General features: G+C 40.2%; 1 protein-coding gene across 1 annotated transcript in view; it reads right to left on the bottom strand.

The window, feature by feature from the left end:
• Nucleotides 1-22,067: 22,067 nt before the first annotated feature.
• LOC145414648 (uncharacterized) overlaps nt 22,068-22,883 on the bottom strand; it is a 21,515-nt gene continuing 20,699 nt past the window's right edge. Inside the window, exons 3-4 of the mRNA XM_080284168.1 lie at nt 22,556-22,656; nt 22,068-22,100 (exon numbers count right to left, since the gene is read on the bottom strand). Coding sequence (XP_080140294.1) covers nt 22,068-22,100; nt 22,556-22,656 — 134 coding nt within the window. The remainder of the gene's footprint in view (nt 22,101-22,555; nt 22,657-22,883) is intronic.

The raw sequence follows: 22,883 nt of genomic DNA, 5'->3' as shown, positions 1-22,883 counted from the left end.
TGCCTGTCTTGACAGATTTACTGGAATCACTTAGCTAGAATAACACTGTTTTTCTTTCCCTTGATTTACTTAGTGAGTTCTGGCAGGCAGAAAAGGAAGCATCATCTCGCCCCATAACTGCATTCAGTACTCCTGGCCACCATCAGTTCAAAAGACTTCCTAACATCAACGATGTGCATTTCTGCAGCTACATCATACAACCAGCTGTACATTATGGCATATACATTACATTACCATTTAACTTTTAACTGAAGCCATTCCTTGTAGAAGTAACATTACTCAAATTATTAGTGTCATGGCCACTTACTATTCAAATTATTACATCCTGTCATTATCGACTTATCAATATTACTATAATAATTTAATCATCTTTTGAAAAAAAAAAAAAAAAATCTTTTTACCACATCATGTCGGGAGACATTTCGTATACCCTGCAGAGAAATGTAATGTATATGCCGTAATGAATAGCTGGTTGTATGATGTAGTTATAGGAATGTACAGCGTGGCTATTAGGAAGTTTGATATGGTTAGATCAGAGGATTTGCAAGTTCAGCGAAATGTGATCTGCTCTCGTTGCTGCCCCTCTCACAGGCAATAACATACAGAATCAGATATGACACTAACTCTTGTGTCATCCAGCTCAGTAAATCATGAAACCATCGTGTACGATTTTTCTTACCGGCACTCGCAGACTCCCATGAGTGTTAATACTTCCATCAGAGTAACTTTTGCAATATATCTTCCTATACTGTCAACGTGATAAAAAATAGGCCAAAATGTCCATTAATAAAGAAGTCTTCATGCATGGTGTGTTGTTTTTGCCTTAAAAATCATCTGGACATAGCGTGTTAAACATCTTGAGAGAGCTCTATGAACAAACAGCCCCAGCACACATCTACAACCTGAGTTGAATCCCATGTTGGTGGCAAAAGTATGTTTTTGTCTGGAGAAATTCATGTATCTTATTAATATACATCATCTCCAGACGATTTATATTCAGTGAAGGAGTCTGCAATAGTGAAGGGTTTCAATGACAGTTGATATACATCTATTCATCGAGAAGTCGGCTGTGGATAAAGGAAGAAATTACTACAATTCATCATTCATCATCTAATCCCATGCCGCACCGTGAGGAACGTAGGAGCCCTGGGCTAGGCAAGTTGGTCCTGCCATTTAAGATAAGAGTGACCAGCCTCACTCATCCCTGAGTGGCATTACGTGAGCAATAAACCCCAACTACCCCTTGGATATAAACCTGGATCGGCTCAATCCGATTGGAGCGCCTTGATTACCCACTAAACCACCAGGCGCCATTGAAGTACCTATAAAATATGCAGAAAACAGATGGGTTAAAGTAAAGGACAACTCAGAACGAAATAACTTACCTCCATTGGCTTTTTTCTTAGATTTCATATGATTAATTTCCTTTAATGTTACTTCAGACATCCGCCTGCGTCCAGCGACACCACTGGGAGTCAACAAAACACCCGAGTTTTGTGCCCCAATGATTCAGTTCTCGCATATACCAGCATATAGCTGTGAACCAGCTGTATATATCTCAGTAAGCTGTTTTTTTTTTTTCCATGGAATGATTACATCCATGTACAAACTTTCTCTATGAAAGTATTCTTCCATGTACCAAATGTCTCACCAGTGCGTTACATCAGAGTTCAACGTGAATCTATTTTCTCTCATGTGTAGAGTTTTTATATATTAAATTTATTTTACACGGTGAACCTATTTTCTCAACTTGGAGTTGTTTCGCAAATAAATCTATTGCTGCAAGGAAATATTTCTGCTGCAGGGACCTATTCACATGATAGACCGGCATTTCCTTCAGATGAAGCTTCCATAATACCCAATGGGATTTTTAAAACTAAATTGCTGGACATACCCATTCGCAGTGGACTATGAGGGAGGCCTCTTCTGTATCATTCGTTGCCCTATTTCCTCATACGAGGGGAACTAACCTTTCCCCCCTAGATCTGCTCACGTTTATGTGGGAGAAATCTGTTTTACCTGGACCTATTTAACTGCTGTGGAGGGGAGAGGACATAACTATTTTTTCATCACACACACACACACACACACACACACACACATATATATATATATATATATATATATATATATATATATATATATATATATATATATATATATATATATATATATATATATCCCACATGGGGAATATACAGCACCTATATATGTACTTCCCCTTCAAGCGGCCTTTTCTATTCTATGTGGAGCTATGTCCCCCCCTATGGGAGGATTGAAATATTGCCATGATGGACCTATATCCTCTTTGTGGGAACCCTTACTTATTCCAACCAATGACCTACTGCATATTCTCCGTAGGTTTATTCACTAGCGAACCTGTTAACACCGTACCCAACCACTCAGTACAAACCCACATATTCAGTGAAGGAGATCTCAGCAGTAGCAGACCAGGAAGCACCAGCATGTTAACCACCACCCCTCCACACATACACTCAGAAAGAGAGAGAGAGAGAGAGAGAGAGAGAGAGAGAGAGAGAGAGAGAGAGAGAGAGAGAGCAGTTCACAACAATTTAGCCAGTCCACCACTAATCATCCTCTGAGCATGTTTTTTTCCCTGATGAAAAATGGTTCTAAGTCTTATGAATTATAGTTTGATGGTTGACTGTATAAGCAGTATGGATAGCGAGTAATAATGGCTCAATGATTATGATGATATTTCATATTAACCAAACTATTCGTTCATTAATGCCCTTCCCCATTGGTTAGGATGTCATGGAATCCGAATGGTAATACATCCCTAACATAGCTACAATAAGGGGTGTATGCCTAGGAGCCGTGAATAAATATACAGTGGAAGCTGCAGATAGAACAGCACTCCTCAATTTCACATCTCACCCTCCTCCTTTATCGACCCCACTTCTTCCCCCCCTCTCACTCCCTCCTTCCTCCCCCCTCCACCTTGTTTTGCCGGGGTCATGGACCTGTCTAAGCTCTTCCCACAAATTTTCTTCACATGATTTAAATCCTCTCAGGTTTCCATTCCTGTCTTAAATATGGGATCGACAGTACTGTACTCATATGCAGTCAATCACTGACAAGTACGAAGATTATTCCCTCTCATGTATGCCTTACTTACTGTAATCCTTAATAATTTCAGAGTGGAAGGATGTATGTGTGTGTGTGTGTGTGTGTGTGTGTGTGTGTGTGTGTGTGTGTGTGTGTGTGTGTGTGTGTGTGTGTGTGATGTTGGGCACATATGTAGCCTTTTGCCTGAGGCCCAGCAGTCTTACGTGTCACACACCGATCACCCCTTGCGACTCATAGTTTTAATATAACTAATGTGGATAACTTTTATAGGAAAGGTCATTCATTAGCTAAGATTCTGGTAAGTAAAGTATGTACAGTATAACCTGCCTGTAGACTAATCAGTGCTAAATTATTCCTACACGGTATATGCAATGGCACGTCAGCATAAATCTAAGAAATCTGGGGCTAATTCCTACTCAGTACGATTGAGTATGGTTGCAATCAAGCACACACAACTATAATTTATAACACTGATCACACAAGCTGTTTTCCTTTTCCCCAACACTAGGGTACTGAACTCAGCCAACCACCTCTAATCACATGCTCTTGATATCCAATTACCATATACTGTACTGTACTCCCATGCACACCACAACACCATCACCCTCCTTTCAAGCCACCCAACCCTCACTCTTGCTTTCGCAGCACAGTTATCCACCTAGCCTCTTCCGGCTTTAGACAACACTTAAAATTCCGAGAATTGTATTCTCTTTAATCCCACATGCATCTCTGTATGCATTTATAATAATTAGGTAAATAAAATTTCACCCTAGAAAAAGGACCAGGACTCAGAGAATGACGGATACGAAAATGACGTGATGCAAGATAAAAATAATAAAATAAATAAAAGAAAATAATTATATATGAAAAGAGAAAGAGTTTTGGATTAAACTTGTAAGTTTCCGTATACCAGTCGAAATAACACGCTGTTGATTCTCCGAATCTTATTTTGCCTGAGGCCTTTCTCCAGCGTCAATAATATTAAGTGCTGTATATGCTATAATTTCATCCGAAATTGTATGGGCGACGACTGACACTGTTTTTGCAATATACAGCTTGTGCACTCATTTTTTTACTTGGTGATTTGGAAAGGAACTAGGAAGTGAAAAGGAGAAAATAATGAGAAAGGGTAGAACCTATATGGCAGAGTTGCTACTGCGGCCCAAGGTTCATGTGGATGTGAAGTGGAGGCCATCAGGAAGTGGACTTCAGATAGAGGCTCCAAGAGATATTTTGCTGAAAGTACAGTACTTCGAAACCTTGTCTCTATAACGGGCGCGAAATACATTAGATGAAAAAATACAATAAGGTGTTCTTTTGGATTTTTAGCAATATATATGGTCTGTAATCATGTAGAGAAAGGTGGTGGCCGTCACCGTGATCAGATTAAGCGTTTCTCTGGGAAGGGCCTCTCTTATAAAATGAATGTTTATGGGGTTTTTAAATGAGCAAGATGGCTGCGTGTTTATTTCTTATGAAGAGTAGTCTTGGGTGGAGTTTTATTTGTTCTTTCTTTTTATGAGGGGGGAAGGCATTCTGTGTAGTGCAGTGAGGCTGCTAATTTCTTGTTTCTTGCAGTGAGGGCTAATATAGTATTTCAAGATCCATATGGATCGTGTCCTGAATGGGTAAATTGTGGTAAAGGCCGAAAGGCATACAGAGGAAAGCCAGTTCAGATAGCACACAGTCCATCGTGGACGTAATAATTCAAGCACAAAAAAAGCGTTATTTGTCTTTACAGATCAACCTTTGTTAACTTGTGCACAAACTTTATATAGAGATAAGGGCCTGTACAGTGTTATCTGCACACCTACAGACAAAAATACTGGCATAGCTGTATACATTTCCGAGAAGGCAGAACATCAGGCGTTAAAATCTGCTACGTAGTTCAAGATTTGGCCAGCATCTCTCTCTCTCTCTCTCTCTCTCTCTCTCTCTCTCTCCAGCTCCTTCTGCATGTTTGTAGTATTTCTGTTGAAAAATAAAACGTATTTTCAGACTTTTCTTTGTGTATAGTGATAACTGAAATGCCATTATTAATAACATAAAATAACAGTGAATTAAAGTACAGCTTATATTCTTTGAAGAACTATATAAAAGTTCTGCGTTGATGCCAGTTACTGTAGACACTTTGTGGGGGAAAATCTGCTTTAGTCCAGAAGTAATCAGTGTTACCATTCGCTAAGCAATAGTTTGGTAATTACGCCGAAAATCAATTATCGCTATAAGTTTGTGCTAATCATCACTGTTATAGTAATTCACTCGCGTTACTAGAGTACCCATTGTTCCATCGTTGTTCCTGCACCAACCCTACTCCTTACAACATTCTCCATTAGATATATCTCAACAAAAACGTTACTTTTTATTCTCATGGTAGAATTAAGTAAAATTATACATCCAAGCGCGCAACAGCGTAAGCGGGGTATTGTTTTACTCAGTGTGTGCGTTCGGGGGGAGGGGCAAAACAGAAGTAGTTATAGCCTCATCTGAACTAAAGTTGGTGGAAAAACGGACGATCTTCCCAGGGATGGACTTACTGATTTTAGGAACAGTGGGTCAGAGGTTAAGGTCACATGGTAGTGGCTACAAAAACAGATTCGATCTGATTTGAGCCAAATCTAGGTGAATGGTTGAGGATCAGGCGAGGATGAATTGGTCCTACATTGAGAACAGTCTGTAAAGGTCAAAGTCTTAAAGCAAGATCAAAATTGTTAACCTTCGGCCCAATATATAACTCACACAGTTTTTACCGAATATAAGCTAAACTTGGTGGAAGAGTTGGAAGCCAGGTAACAATGAGGATATCAAGGCCACAGGATCGTGTGAATAAAAACAGTTCTGATTTATGTTCGACCAAACTTGCTAGCAGACTTCTCAGACGCGGACTAGGTTGTCAGATTATGAGAACAATGGCCGATCGCCAAGATCACTGGGCAGTTTTTCCAACTATAAGGGGTGGGTGTTGCACTCTTTGTTAATTTTTGATATATGTGGTTTGTGACCAACTTTCACCACACTGTATTAAAATTCTGTTACTACCCCAATAAGCCATACTTCTTTATGCTTTAAATATTCAAAGACAGGTTCTACGATACACTGTATAAAGCTTCATGACAGTAAGGATTATGAAATCCCGAAAGTGCACATGAATCATCAAAATACACACACACACACACACACACACACACACACACACACACACACACACACAAATTGTCAGCGTACTGATGAAAATGTCCCCTGATTTTAGGTTCGTGTGCAGTCACCAAGAGCATGATCAGAGCTGTCTGGTGCATTTTTTTGTCATGGCTTAATTCATCATTACTGTAATCTTTAGTAATTATATATATACATATATATATATCTATATATCTATATCTATCTATCTATCTATCTATCTATATATATATATATATATATATATATATATATATATATATAAATAAATATATATATATATATATATATATATATATATATATATATATATATATATGGCCTCTGTGGTACAGTGGTAAAGTGTGCTTTTCCGTACACTGAAGAATGAGGGTTTGCGCCCCGCCAGGGTAATAAACTTTGGGAGCGTTCTTCAGGTCACGTACTGCATTGTCGGACACAAGGGGTGCTGTGGTTGAACAAGCGTCGCATACTATAAAGTATCCTTGCACCCAGTCGGCTTGTGCAGACCGATTACACTTGGTTCACAGACTACACACACATCCAAAGCTACTCCAACACTACATTTACACTTACAAGCACTTCTCACCCTACATACAATCTCAACTAGACAGCCTAAGCCACTTGGTAGGGATACATTGGCTGTATCGTCCGTACTTCGGTCGGGATAGGCCGGTCCTGCAGTGGACACACAAACGGCTGATGAGATGATATACTGCATATATATATATATATATATATATATATATATATATATATATATATATATATATATATATATATATATATATATATATATATATATGAAGCTCAGTAGGAGGAACTTATTCATCTTTAGGTTTGAGTGTAATCTCCAGGGAATGAAAAGCACTTATGATCTGTCAGCAGTGTTTGTCATGGCTGTCGCTGCTAACTGATGAAATATTTTAATTAAATGCCTGTAAACAAAATTCGGAAAAAAAAAAAGTGTTCGAAGGAATCTCCTGCTGGCTAAACAACCCCCAATACTCGAGTTTGATGAGAAAGAAACCATCAGACAACTTTTTTGCCTCCCAAATTGAGTAAATAGACAAGGAAAAGTTTTAATTGACGGGTTCCAGAGTGTAAAAAGGCAACAGTTCTCTCGGGATGCTGTCAAAGTAAGGCGCGGGGTACATGCCTGAGAGCGGACAGAAGTATGAGGAACATTCAACATTCATTAGTTCATTGTAAAGCAAGACATGCGTGACGAAGGGGCCCCTATATGAATCAAGTTCACTGGACGAATATTTTTTTTCAGTCTGTCTACCGAGAGATACCAAAAGAATTACTTTCATGCTTTGCTATTTCTGTATGAGATGGAAGTTTTCCTGAATATATTACTAATAGACAGTAGCTTCAACGAAAACATAAGTAACGAAGTAAATTTGGCTACTGCTGCTATCACCTCCAGCGTCTGTCATATTCGTCGATGATAACGGATACGAATAAGTTACTTAAACAATGAGGACAAAGTTTTATCACCACCATCGTAATAATCATCTCCACCATCATTTCAACTCTGTTCTTCATGTTCACATTCAGTAGAGAGATAGAATTATTTTTTATTTTAAACCAAAAGAGCTTGGAAGCATTAAATGTGATATACCAAGAATCACAGGTGGATGCAGTTTCATTTGAGAATGCAAGGACCAGTGAAGTTGGCAATATATGCCGGAGACAAAGTGAGTAACAACGAAAGCTACTTGAAGCACGGCTTTTACTAACTATCTATTTGGCTCTTCTAGAAACAATTCCTGTACCATTTATTCTTCTTCCGATCACTAATGTTATTTCTAACTAATCGACAGTCTGTAATTACGCTCCATCGATCACTGCGTACAATCAAGTCTGTGATACAGATGAAAACTTTGTATATTACTATTGATGATTCTGGTGCCTATAGTTTAATAAGACGAACTAATCCGTATATATATATATATATATATATATATATATATATATATATATATATATATATATATATATATATATACCCTTGGGGTAGGGAGGTTTTAAGAATACTCCCCTAGTATCCCCGTTTGTCGTATGAGGCAACTAAAAGGGTTGGTGGTGGGCTAGTGCCTCATCCCACAAGAAAAACTAAGCAAGCGAAAAAAGCGCTTCGGACCAGGACGGACCATACGTTGACGATCAAGTAACGAACAAAGGACATTCTAAGGATGGGAACATGGAATGCGAGAGGAGTGAATGATGATGTGAAAGACAGATTGTTCAGGTGCTTGAGGATGCAAGAGTGGATGTATGTGGATTGACTGAAACAAAATGGGAGGGTGAAAGCGTGAAAGAATGGGAGTATGGTTTACGAATATGTGGTGGAATTACTGAGAATGAGAGGGCAAGAGAGGAAGTATGTCTGATGATAAGAAGTGGAACGAGAATATAAGAGAGTCTGGAACAGTGGGTGCAAGGATTGTATGGGTGAGGATGAAAGTAGGTATACAAGCTTGGGCGACTGTATGTGCCTATGTGTCGACAAAGGACGGAGAGGCAAGAGTGAAAGATGAGTTTTGGGCGAGTGTATAAGCATGTATGGATAAGTTTGAGAGGCGCAAGAGAGTGTTTTTGACTGAAGACATGAATGGCAAAGTTGGGAACGTACGAGTGGATGGGGTGGTTGGTCAGTGGGGTGTGCCAGCTGAAGTAGCTGGGAATGGTAGTGCTTTGGTGGACATCTGTGCTAGTAACGGGTTGGCAATAGCCAACACCTTCTTCTGGCATAAGATGATCCACAGGTATACATGGAGAGTCATGAGGAGGATGGACGGTGAACTTGTTGAACGAAAGGCAATGATTGATTGCGCGTGTGTGGATGAGCGAATGAGAAGACATGTGTTGGATGCTAGAGCGTGGAGAGGGTCGGGGAATGGAATCTCGGACCATCACTTAGTGATGGCCAAGGTAAGGCTGCAAAGAAAATGAGTGAAGAAACGATGGGGAAGACAGGAGGAAAAAGCTCCTGTGAAAAGAGTGGAGAAGTTGCAAGAGAGTGAGCAAATGGCAGAGTATAAGAGCTTAGTGGAAGAAAGATTGGGAAGGTATGAGTTAGAGCAGATGGATGGGGTGGAAGAAGTATGCAAGATGTTCACGGACGAGACAGGCACAGCGTGCGAGTTGGTTTATAGAGTGAGGAAGAGATGCAGGGGTGTGCAAGGGACAGCATGGTGGAATGATGATGTGAAACGAGCTGTGGAACATAACAAAAAGGCATATAATGACTGGCTAGCGAGTATAGACAAAGGAGAAGAGAGAGAAGAGAGAGGTATATGTGAGCAGGAGAAGGGAGGTGAAGAGATTGGTGAAGGAGAGAAAGAAGAGAGTGGATGAAGAGTTTAGGAGGAATCTGAGTGTGAAATGGAGGGAGAGTAAGAAATTGTTTTGGAAGGCGGCAAAGAAAGGAAGACAATGTGAAAGGGGAAACAGAAGGGGAGTGACAGATGGGAATAATAGATTGTTGGTGTAGAAGAGAGACAAAATGAGGAGATGGAAGGAGCACTTTGAGGATTTGTTAATGTAGAGAGTGAGAGCAGTGCGAGTATAAGTGGTTGGTGAATGGCTGAGAGAAGAAGAGATGAGAGGAGGGAGGAAGAGATCAGTAAGGCAGAAGTAGTGGAAACAATGAAGATCAAGATGGGAAAGGCCCCAGGAATTGATGGAGTGTGTGGTGAAATGCTGAAATATGGGGGTGAGATTGTTGTAGAGTGGATATGGAAGTTGTGTAGATTGGGAAGAGGGAAGGGTTCCAGAGGACTGGATATCAGGTATAATTGTTCCTTTATACAAAGGAAAAGGGGAGAGAGAAGTATGTGGTAACCATAGGGGTATTTGTCTTCTTAGTGTGATTGGAAAAATATATGGTAGTATACTTACTCATAGGGTTAGGCATATAATAGAGGAGCTAGTTGGAGAAGAACAATGGGGATTTAGGAAGGGAAAAGGGTGTGTAGATCAGATATTTGTTCTAAGATGTTTAGTGGAGATGTATCTAGAGAAGCGAAAGAAAGTGTATGCTGCCTTCATGGACTTGGAGGAAGCATACGACAGAGTGGATAGGCAAGGTATGGGGAAGGTATTAAGAATATATGGAGTGGATGGGAAATTGTAGAGTGCTGTGAAGAGTATGTAAGAGGGAGTTAGGGCTACGGTGCGAGTGGATGGTGAACTGAGTGAGTTCTTTGATCTAAATGTGGGACTGAAACAGGGATGTATAATGTCTCCATGGCTGTTTAATATATTGGTGGATGGGGTTGTAAAGGAGGTGCAAGGTAGGGCAGTGGATGTGGGGGTGGCTCTAATGAATGAGGTGAGGTGTGGAAGATTCCAGTGTTGCTGTTTGCTGATGATACAGTATTGTTGAGTGAAGATGAATGGGAATTGCAAGGTTTGGTGAATGAAATTGGGAGCGTGTGTAAGAAGAGGAATCTGGAAGTTAATATAACAAGAGTAAAGTTATGGTGTTTGAGGAATGAAGTCACAGAACATACAGTGAGGTTGGATGGTGAGGATGTGGAGACTGTGAATACATTCAAGTACTTAGGTAATGTGATGAGTAAAGATGGAAGTTTTGGGGATGAAGTGCTTGAAAGGGGACAGCAGGGAAGAAAGGTTGTTGGTTCACTGAAAGCGGTGATGAGAAATAGGGAGATGAGCAGGGAAGTTAAGAAGTCACTGCATTACAGTATTGTGATCCTTACTCTGACTTACGGAAGCGAGGCGTGGACCTTGCTAGAGGGGAACAAGTCAAGAGTAAGAGCAGTGGAAATGAGTTATCTGAGAGGAGCATGTGGAATGACATGGAGGGACTGGTTGACGAATAAAGAAGTGAAAGAACGTTGTGGGGTGGACGTGGATGGGATTGAGGAAATTTCACATGTGGAGAGAATGGAGAATGAAAGACTGACCAAGAGGGTGCATGTAGGTGAGGTGGAGGGACGGAGAGGGAGGGGGAGACAGAGGATGAGGTGGAGGGATGGAGTTGAGAGGTATATGAGGGAGGGGGAAGTGAGTTGTGGGGAGGGTAGTTAAATGGTGGGTGACAAAGCGACTTCGAGGCGTTTTGTCTCCGCCCACCCTTTGCGGGATTAGAGCGTCGGGTTATAGGTATAGGTATATATATATATATATATATATATATATATATATATATATATATATATATATATATATATATTGTTACGGAACAGAGAGAGAGATGATGAACACTTTAACTGAGAATACTAAAAATCACTACTGTCCTGTAAAGTTCCAGGTTCAAAACAAAAGAGTTAGGTAAAATTGCAAGTTAAAGTTTAATGCTCAAACTAACAACTAAACATTCAGGACTCATAAGGATAATGTAATGGCAAAAAACAGGTTAAATATATGGTTAACTGCAAGAGCCTCTATTAACACGAAATTAGCAAGAGTAAATTTATCTAAGTCAGCCCTGATAAAATGAGAATGCAAGATATATTATTACAGATACAAAATATTATTAATAATGGCTGACAATATGAACTTTACATGAATCACAAAAACCTTACCAGGCCTACGAATTAACAGCTTATGCAATACAGTACAAGAAAAAATGTAATAACACTTATACTCAAATTACACAGCTGCTATAGTCTGACAAATCTAAACATAGGGTTTGGGTGGAGTCACCCCCTCCCTACACTATTGCCATGTTTCCTAACCCTACGATGTATAACGCCTGTGGTTTGTGTAGTAGGAATGATATATAAACATAACTCATACTAATATAACTGTAATGAAAGTGTTGACATGTATCAAGGAAGAATAAAACTATTCTGCATACTATATTATACGATAATAGAGAAACGTGGCATAAAAATTTGGCAGTGTTGCTCTAAAAATATTCTAATTATTATTTACTTCCCCAACACTTCTAACATTGCTAATTAATTTAGCAAGTATAATTGCAAGAAAATTTGAAGGGATAAAAGTGGGAAGAGGCGATCCTTTCATAATTAAAATAAATATATCAAACAGCTCTGGGGTGGCAGCACTCACGCGACACGTGTTTGTGTGTACGCTATGGGAGGTCACCAACCCCCTACAGGATTTAGGCCTATTGGGGAAACCTCTATAAAAAAAACGCGCCGTGACTTTTACCTCAAGGGTGGTGCAGAAATAAAGTCAAAATGATAATCCATACATAAAAAAGGAAGTAAAAAACCATGGATGACACATAACAAAATCTAGCGAGAGAGAGAGAGAGAGAGAGAGAGAGAGAGAGAGAGAGAGAGAGAGAGAGAGAGAGAGAAATAATAATAATAATAATAATAATAATAAAACTTTATTTCCACTAAACAGTGGGTATTCTTATACATTATACAGTAGTACAGCATACAGTATGAAAGTTCTATACACAATATAATACAAGTTGATACATGTGGTGGAGAATAGTGACAGAGAGGTAAATGATTTAAAAGGTGTGGGGACACTTAGGTTAAAAATAGATCAATTAAGGGATTTAGGAACGAAGGCAGTGGGAAGGATTAAGACAGATGGGATTGTAAGATTAGAGAGTTTGAGCAATAGGGTAGAATGTATGCTCTCAATAAAAGTATAGCAATTATCAACGGCTAATTATTATACAGGTGTTGATGGTGGGGGTCTATATTTATAGGAGGTGTTGGTGGTGGAGGTATAGCGGGTGTTGTTGATGGGGGTGTTGTTGGGGGTAGGGGTATAGGGGGTGATGGTGGCAGGGGTATAGGGGGTATTAGAAAAACGGAGATCACAAGAGGGAAACAGTGTCAAGGTCATCGCTGATGGAGAGGTCAGCTCGGAAACGTGGCAACAGTGCAGGGAGGGGGTGACTCCACCAAAACCCTACGTTTAGATTTGTCAGACTATAGATGGTTGGAGACTTCCTGGGCACTCACAAAAATACTAACAACTGTACAGGGGAGGACAGATATGTGAGCAAAATGAGGAGTAGATCTAAGTGGCAATTAATGCAGAGACTGAGCTCATTATATAGGGGCTGGCAGAGCTTGATACAACTTGTAAGAAGGACGCGCAAATGAAGTCATAGGGGACAGAGTTGACAATCCTGCTCTGACAACAGAAAGAACGACTTACTCTACTATAAGGGTAGAAGGGGGGAGTGAGGTAGGACACGCTCGTGATCAAACATGCAGCATACTGTACGTTAGAATTCCACAAAGGATGATGAAATCATAGGCTATGTAACACCTCCCCAATAAGAAAAATAAATTTACAAAGGAAATTTCTTATTACTCTAAAACAATCCGTCTAAAGTCTAGATAAGCAATCTGCAATAACATTTTCTTTCCCCTTGACATGTTGTATGTCTAATGAATACTCCTGAAGAAGTAGACTCCATCTTGTCAATCTCTGATTTTTATCTTTATACTTACTAAGGAATTTCAGTGGGTTATGATCGGTATAAATGACTATGGGGTCAAAACCAGAACACAAATAAAATGAAAAATACTGTAAACCCAAAAACAAGGCCAAAAGCTCTTTCTCAACAGTTGAGTAGCTCTCCCGAGGTGGAGCGAACTTCCCACTGTAATAAGATACAGGGTGTTCAATACCCTGATCATCCTCTTGCAGCTAAACAGCCCCAGCTCCTGTATCACTTGCGTCAACAGCCATCTTAAAAGGCTTAGCAAAATTTGGAGTAGCGAGCACTGGCTGACTTAATAGGACAGCTTTAAGTTTGTTGAAAGAGGATTCACAGTTATCGGTCCAGACAAATTTAATTCCCTTTTTCAGTAGGTCTGTAAGTGGTGATACAAGAATTGAAAAGTTAAGAATAAATCTCCTGTAATAACCTACCATTCCCAAAAATCTTTGTAGCTCTTTCCTACTTTTAGGTCTGGGAAGATCACTTATAACCTGAACCTTAGCTCCTGGTGGTGCAACATGTCCATCACCAATTACGTACCCAAGGTACTGAACTTTAGCTTCACCAAACTCACACTTTGATAAATTAGCTACAAGATTAGCCTGAACCAAACGCTCAAGAAATTTACTGACATGGCATAGGTGATCTTTCCAGTTGTCACTGAAAATTAATACATCATCAATATAAACAACACACCCTGCCAAACCCTCTGTTACAACATTCATGAGCTTCTGAAATGTGGCTGGTGCATTCTTCATACCATATGGCATTACAGAACATGCAAAAGTCTTTCCTAGTGTTACAAAACATGAGATCTCCCTAGCACGTTCAGTCATAGGTACTTGCCAGTATCCCTTTAACAAATCAAACTTACTTTTGTACCTAGCCTTTCCGATCTTGTCTATGCAATCTTCCACGCGAGGGAGAGGGTAAGTGTCTGTTTTGGTTATCTGATTAACACATCTGTAGTCAATGCAAAGCAGCTGTGACCCACCTGGCTTAGGGACTAGAGTGACAGGAGAACTCCACTCGCTCTGACAGGGCTCAATCATCTTGTGGTCCAACAGGTAGCCAAGCTCCTTCTGGATGAGAGGAAATTTCACTGGGTTCACACCGTAAGGAGGCAGTTTAATTGGCTTTGCGTCTCCAACATCGACATCATGCATCAACAGAGTGGTTCTTCCTGGAGTGGCACGGAACACTTGCGGGTACTCCTGCAGTAATGCCAAAAACTCCTGCCTTTCCTCGGGAGCTAGATGAGAAAGCTTAGTCTGGAGATCATTCATGATATAAGGATTCTTCCCCAAACTATCACTCAGGCTCATGCTGCATGAGAGAACTTCACTTGCAGACTCGGGTGGAACAGCTACAGTGCAGACTGGGTTATTTTCGTCCCGCCTGTGATATAACTTTAGCATGTTGATGTGACAAAGTTGCTTGTTCTTCCTACGATCTGGTGTGGCGATGACATAGTTGATATCACTGAGTTTCTTCTCCACGAAATAAGGACCACTAAACTTGGCTTGAAGAGGTTGCCCATGCACCGGTAGCAGAATCAAAACCTCCTGGCTGAAAGTGGCATAACCTGGCCTTCTTATCATACCAAGTCTTCATCTTCTCCTGAGCAGCTCCTAAATTCTCTCTCGCCAGCTGTAAAGCAGTGGACAGCCGTTCTTTGAACTTCATCACATACTCCAGCAGGTTGACGTCATCTTCCTCCGACAGCCAGCATTCCTTGAGTAACTTAAGGGGTCCTCTTACTTCATGGCCAAACAGTAGTTCAAAAGGTGAGAAGCCCAGTGATTCATTTGGAGATTCTCTTGCGGCAAATACAACGAATGGAAGACCTTTATCCCAGTCTTTCTGATGTTCCAAACAGTATTTCTTGAGCATGGATTTGAGTGTTTGATGATATCTCTCCAACGCTCCTTGGGTCTGGGGATGGTAAGCTGAAGACGTGATCTGGGTGATGCCCAACTCTTTCAGAGACTGCTTGAAAACATTTGATATGAAATTACTTCCCCGGTCTAACTGTACCTCCTTGGGCAGACCAAACTTTGTGAAGAACCCTAGCATTTCCTTAACCACGTTCTTTGCTGAGATATTTCTAAGTGGAATGGCTTCAGGATAACGAGTAGCCATATCAATCAGGGTCAACACATAAGAAAATCCTGAAGAAGTCTTAGGAAGAGGGCCCACAATATCCACCAACACACGGGTGAATGGCGCCTCAAAAGGAGGAATGGGAACTAGAGGTGCAACCTTTTCGGTCTCATTACACTTCCCCACAACTTGACAGGTGTGACAAGACTTACAATACCAGGAAACATCCTTGAAGATATTTGGCCAGTAGAAGTGTTTCAAAATGCGTGCCACAGTCTTCCTCACTCCAAGGTGTCCTGCCAAACTGGAATCATGAGCCACTCTAATGATATCCTGCCTACAAACACGAGGGATGACAACTTGATGTACAACCTCCCATTCACAGTCGGCTGATGCTGTTGGGGGTCTCCACTTCCTCATAAGTACTCCTGACTTTATATAATAACAAGTAGAAGCACCAGCTGACTTTTCCTCACTGAAAGCAGAGTTAGCTAGACCTTTCAACTCAGGGTCAGCAACCTGCAACTCAACCAACTCTTGACGAGACAAATTATCAACACTACGGGGTACTGCCTCATCTGGTGAGTGGTCCAAATTAGCAAGAAAAGTGTCAGCTAGGATAACATCATCATCATCATCAGTATCCTCTAAGTCACCAGTAACTTTAGACTTAGCCCTAGTGACAGCACATGCAGAGAACACATCAGGGACATCACAATCCTGGGTCGCAGCCACTGGCTCACTAGATAACTGAGGAGCTGGACACACTTGACTTCCACCAATATCATTTCCAAGTAAGAAAGTTACACCTGACATTGGGAGTGTCTCAACCAACCCGACCATAACGGAACCATTAACAAAACCAGACTCTAAATTCACTCTGCACAGAGGGACAGAGAAGTAATTATTCCCTACACCTTGTAAGATTACAGTTTCATCAGAGGAATTAACATTAGAGCCTAGAACACTGGTCAACATAAGGGATTGGCAAGCACCTGTATCACGATATATTTTAACTGATTTCCTGTCATTACTGTCCAGAGGACTGACAAAACCATCAGACAGGAAATTAGCACATGTACTCTTGAGAGTGTCACCCACGTTACTGCTCAAAAGAGGAGCTTCATCATGAGAATTTAATTTACCCCTCAAAGCAGGTTCAATTAACTCAGTTAAAGAATTCTGGGAACTCTCAAGGGTGGACACTAGACCAATTGACTGAATATTTAAAGACTCCTTTTGTTCACATCACGCTGTCTCCTGAAACATTTCTCCGTAGTATGACCAAGCTTACTACAATAAGTACATTTACTTTTCTGAAATCTAGAGGTGAAGCTGGTATTTACTTCCTGAGAAACATCATCTTTATTCACTTTCCTGTTACCTGTACTCTGAGTAGAGGCAACGTACTTACTCTCAGCTTTCCTTTTTTCTTTAGAATATCTTTTGTGAGTGAGAACATATTTATCAGCTAAAACTGCAGCATCAGACAAATTATCTATTCTTCTCTCATCAAGATATAGGCTTACATCTTCATTAATACACCTTTTACCCAAGTCCTCCAGCAAAATCATCTGCTTAAATTTATCAAAATCAGAATTTACATTCTTAGAATTTAACCACTGCTCTAACAGATCTTCTTTGATTTTTGCATACTCGACATGGGATTGCTTATCTTGCTTATAAGTTGTCCTAAATTTTACTCTATAGGCTTCAGGAACAAGCTCATAGGCCTTAAGAATCAAGCTCTTAACTACATCATAATTATCAGATTGATCCTGAGGCAAAGATGCATAAGTTACTTGAGCTTTACCGGTGAGAACAGCAATTCCCAATTGTTGAGCAACAAGCTTAAGTTCATTCTTTGTTCTGTTTTCTACATCACACACTGTTTGCACATTTGACAAAAAATCTTTGGCTTCATCAAGAGTAGTAATAGTAGACATCATGAATAAATCACAGTCGCAAAATATCAAGCAATATCCTTATGATAATATCCTGAATATCCTGATCAGAGGTCGCCAAATTTATGTTACGGAACAGAGAGAGATAATGAACACTTTAAGTGAGAATACTAAAAATCATTACTGTCCCGTAAAGTTCCAGGTTCAAAACAAAAGAGTTAGGTAAAATTACAAGTTAAAGTTTAATGCTCAAACTAACAACTAAACATTCAGGACTCATAAGGATAATGTAATGGCAAAAAACAGGTTAAATATATGGTTAACTGCAATAGCCTCTATTAACACGAAATTAGCAAGAGTAAATTCATCTAAGTCAGCCCTGATAAAATGAGAAAACTGGATAATGCTCAGTGAATGCAAGATATATTATTACAGATACAAAATATTATTAATAATGGCTGACAATATGAACTTTACATGAATCACAAAAACTTTACCAGGCTTACGAATTAACACCTTATGCTATACAGTACAAGAAAAAATGTAATAACACTTATACTCAAATTACACAGCTGCTAGATGGTTGGAGACTTCCTGGGCACTCACAAAAATACGAACAACTGTAGAGGGGAGGACAGAGCTGTGAGCAAAATGAGGAGTAGATCTAAGTGGCAATTAATGCAGAGACTGAGCTCATTTTATAGGGCCCGGCAGAGCTTGATACAACTTGTAAGAAGGACGCGCAAATGAAGCCATAGGGGACAAAGAGTTGACAATTCTGCTCTGAAAAAACAGAAAGAACGACTTACTCTCGTATCAGGGTAGAAGGGGGGAGTGAGGTAGAACACGCTCGTGATCAAACATGCAGCATACTGTACGTTAGAATTACACAAAGGATGATGAAATCATAGGCTATGTAACAATATATATATATATATATATATATATATATATATATATATATATATATATATATATGTATGGTATATACAGTATATAGATAGATAGACAGATAGATAAATAGATAGATATAGATAGATAGATAGATATACCGATATATATATATATATATATATATATATATATATATATATATATATATATATATATATTGGGAGAGGCCGTTCCTGCAGTGGATACTCAAACGGCTGATGATGATGATGAAGATATATATATATATATATATATATATATATATATATATATATATATATACATGTCATCGTCATCATCTAGGTCACCTTTCCCACCCTAAGGCTTATGAGAAGTAGCAACGTCCGGAGAGCCAAAATTTACCCCAATCAATGAGCCACGCTTCCATTCACACACCATTCAAGCCCCCGGAATCCTGGCTCTGTCTGATACGCACAAATATTTACCACGTTCTGTAGCTTCACATAAACGTATCCGATAGAGTCAGTCCGGAAGCTGTCACATTACTGTAAAAAGGGTGCCAAATCCCTTATCATGGTCCTCTCCTCATTCAGCCAGCTCGATCACTTGTCAGTTCCCCAGCCTCACCGACTTCTAAATCTCTCTTCCTCACACTGTCATCCACCACATCCCTCCATCTTCTCCTTGGCCTACCTCGCCTCCTCCCTCCTTCAAATTCGCTCAGGTATACCTTTTTCACCACTCTTGTTATCCAGTCTCTCCACAAGGCCACATCATCTCAGTACATTCTCTTCGATTCTGGTATCCACAGACTTCCTCACTCCACATCTTTTATGAATCACATTATTTTGTATCCTATCCGTTGTCTGTACTCCACATACATTCCTCAGCAGTCTCATCTCCACTGTTCTCACTCTTGACTATTCATTTTCATGCCACACCATAGTCTCACATCCTTATGTTACAGTTGGCACTTTTGCACCAGCTACATTCCTTCCTTGTGTCACTCTCCTTTCCACTTCTTTTGCACATTTTCCTTACTTTTCAATCACTGTACCCAGGTACTTGAATTCTCTCACCAGTTCCAGTGTCCCTCCATCACACAAGGAGCCACTTTCTTTGTCAATAATCCTCACTTTACTCTCAATGCAAGGCACTCACAGACATCACCAAAACTCTGCATTAACCCATCAAATTCTTGTCCGGAATTTGCAGATAATACAACATCATCAGCATATAACAAATTTGAGATTTTCCATCATCACCATTCATTACCAATGGCATCCCCTTCTCCATTACTCATACTTTTATTTCCTTCGTCAACTCATATATATATATATATATATATATATATATATATATATATATATATATATATATATATATACTGAATAACCATGGGGACATCACACAACCTCGTTGCACGCCCACACCGATGGTAAACTATTCGCTTAGATGCCGATTTACCCTTACACATCCATCACTACCATTATAAGAACTCGTGACAGCACCTAGCAGCTAACCATCTACACCATACCTGCGCAAAACCTTCCACAACTCTCCTTGGCCTACTTTGTCGTATACTTTTTGCAGATCCGTCTATCAGTCTATCTGTATACTGTTATGGGGGTGTACTGTATATTACGGTGCACTCTTAACCCTTAATTAAGCACCAAAAGGGACAAGGTAAAGCTTGCAAGAAAACTAACTTAACTTTACGGTACATTAAAACCTACACAACCAATAAAGAAACCAAGGTTCGTTTTACAAAAGGGAGGATTCATATAGGCCTCAGAATACAAATATAAAACAAGTTATTTCTTACCTAACCAGAATACACTCAATGGAAGCTAAGTACTCACAAAGCTTCAGGAAACGTGGAGACTTCGATGGTTGAATCCAGATATAAATCACACACTAGTGTAAATGGAGGAGTGAACCAAAAATGGGAAATGGTGCACAAACAGTGTATTTTGTAATCAAAGTCACATAGTGAGTTGTGTTGGGGAAAAGTGCAACACAATGTGACAAAAGTGTAACGTGACAGTAAATGAGACAAAATGTGTACAGTAATGTGTACAGGAATGTGTGTACAAAATGATACTAAATGTACAGGAATGTGTGTACAAAAAAAATTAGACAATGTGTCTCTTCACATTTTCCTCGACCATATAAAGGAGACTTACTCCGCCTTTCTCAGCTAATTAACCACTAATTTGTCTTAAAAATAATCTCCATCCATACAGAAACAATAGAGGCACCTGCTACTAAGGGAAGCCAATGGCGAAGTTACACAAATTACACAAGACCAGTGACGTGCCATTAAGAAGGCAGAGCAAATGTTATTTAGGTTCTATTGGCAAATACTCTCTTTTAGCTCCTTCCACGCTGTAAGCTACACCCATATTCAAGGACAAGAGGGATTTTCTGCGTAATTTGTGAGAAAAACATCTGGTGTGTTATCAGTTGAGAAGGCAAAGTTGACCGCTGGGTAAATAGACGTGGGGACTAGGGTTACCCTTTACAGGCAGCAAAACTGATAAAAGAAAAGATTTAATGTTCTTGACGGCTCCCATCTCTCTCCTTTCATTATCATCTTATCTTCTATTTCACCCATTCGCTACTGGGGTAACTATGCCAGAGACACCTCCTTCCTGAGAGAAGAAATTTCCCAAGGGGAAATTTCTGGATACTGTACAATCAAGTGCTCTGGACAGGTAATCTGCTAAAACATTACTAACACCTTGCTTTACATGTATCTTACATCAAGAGGAGTAATGCTTGCAAAAATAGGGCCCAGTGGGTCAATCTAAGATTTTTGTCCTTAAATCAGGGACAAAAATTTCAGAGGGTGGTGATCAGTGTATACACCTACAACATCACTTGACCCTGGACCAACATATACAGAAAGAAGTGTTGGTAGAGGGCAAGTATGAGTGCAAAGGAGTTCCTTTCTCAGTAGTTGAATAATTTCTCTGGGCCTTATTGAAGTTTTTGCTAAAATAGCACACAGGCATCTCAAAGCCTTCATCATTATCCTGAAGCAAAACTGTGCCAGCCCCTAGGCCACTGGCATCAACAGCTAATTTAAAGTGGTTGTCATAAAAATTGTGAGCTTGAAGCACTGGGTGACTTGACAGGATGGCTTTGACTTTAGAATAGGCTTCCTCTACATTCTGGCTTCCACTCATACTCTTGACTCCTTTCCCTTTACAAATCAGTGAGGGGAGCTACAAGATCAGAGAAGTTCAGGACAAAACGTTTGTAGTACCCCTACCATACCCAAGAATCGTTGCAACTCTCTCTTATTTTTTGGGTTGGGGGGAATTGACTATGACCTGAACTTTAACATCAGGTGGACTCACTTGGCCTAAACCGACCACATAACCTAGGTACTGCACTCGAGGCCCTCACAAATTCACATTTAGCTAAATTAAGCACTTAAATTAGCAGAAGACAGTCTCACAGAAGCAAGCCATCTAGTTGCCCTCAAGTGTTATTCCCAGGTGTTGCTAAAAATAACAACATCATCAATGTAACACAATTCTCAACATGCTTGGTGAGGTCATTCATCAGCCTATGGAAGGTGGCAGGAGCATTCTCTTCACATACCATAGGGCATGACCTTACATTTATAAATCCTGCCACCGACCACAAACAGGAAATTCTCTTTGGGCCCTTTCTGTGAGTGAGACTCTGCACAATATCCCTTCATTAAATCTAATTTTGATAAACTTAGCATTGCCTATCGCATCCACACAATCATCTACTCTAGAAGTGGGTAAATATCAGTCTGGTAAGGGAGCTGACTTTACAATAATCAATACAAAAACGATGTAACCCATCGGGTTTTGGAACCACAATGACCAGGGAGCACCACTCACTTTGACAGGACTCCGATTAACCCCTGCTGCAACATGTAGTTCAGTTCCCTTTCTGAATGATGGTCTGCAACTGAGTGACTAGCCCGGTAGGGGGACTCTTTTACAGGGCTGGCATATCCAACGTCCACGTCGTGCTGTGCCACTTCCGTCCCTCGTGGGGTGTCCCAAGACATCAGGGAATTTCCTGGAGAAGGGCAACAAGCTCAGCATACTGCTCTGCAGTCAAGTGGGAGAGCTTATCAATCAGGGCAGCTCCAAGCTTCCTGGTTTTCTCTCCAACTGGTCATCTGGTCCAAAGTCAAAGGGCAAACCCTTGTCCTCCGCCAACCTGACAGCCGACATCACACATGCAGCATGCAGCACTAGGAGGTCCACAAAGTAGACAGCTCAATAATTAGTGCATGCAGCACC

Source organism: Coenobita brevimanus, chromosome 100 (assembly GCF_032717465.1).
Source record: "Coenobita brevimanus isolate Jiangsu-jjx chromosome 100, ASM3271746v2, whole genome shotgun sequence".
Classification (NCBI taxonomy): domain Eukaryota; kingdom Metazoa; phylum Arthropoda; class Malacostraca; order Decapoda; family Coenobitidae; genus Coenobita; species Coenobita brevimanus.
This window is presented reverse-complemented; position numbering and strand designations above follow the sequence as displayed.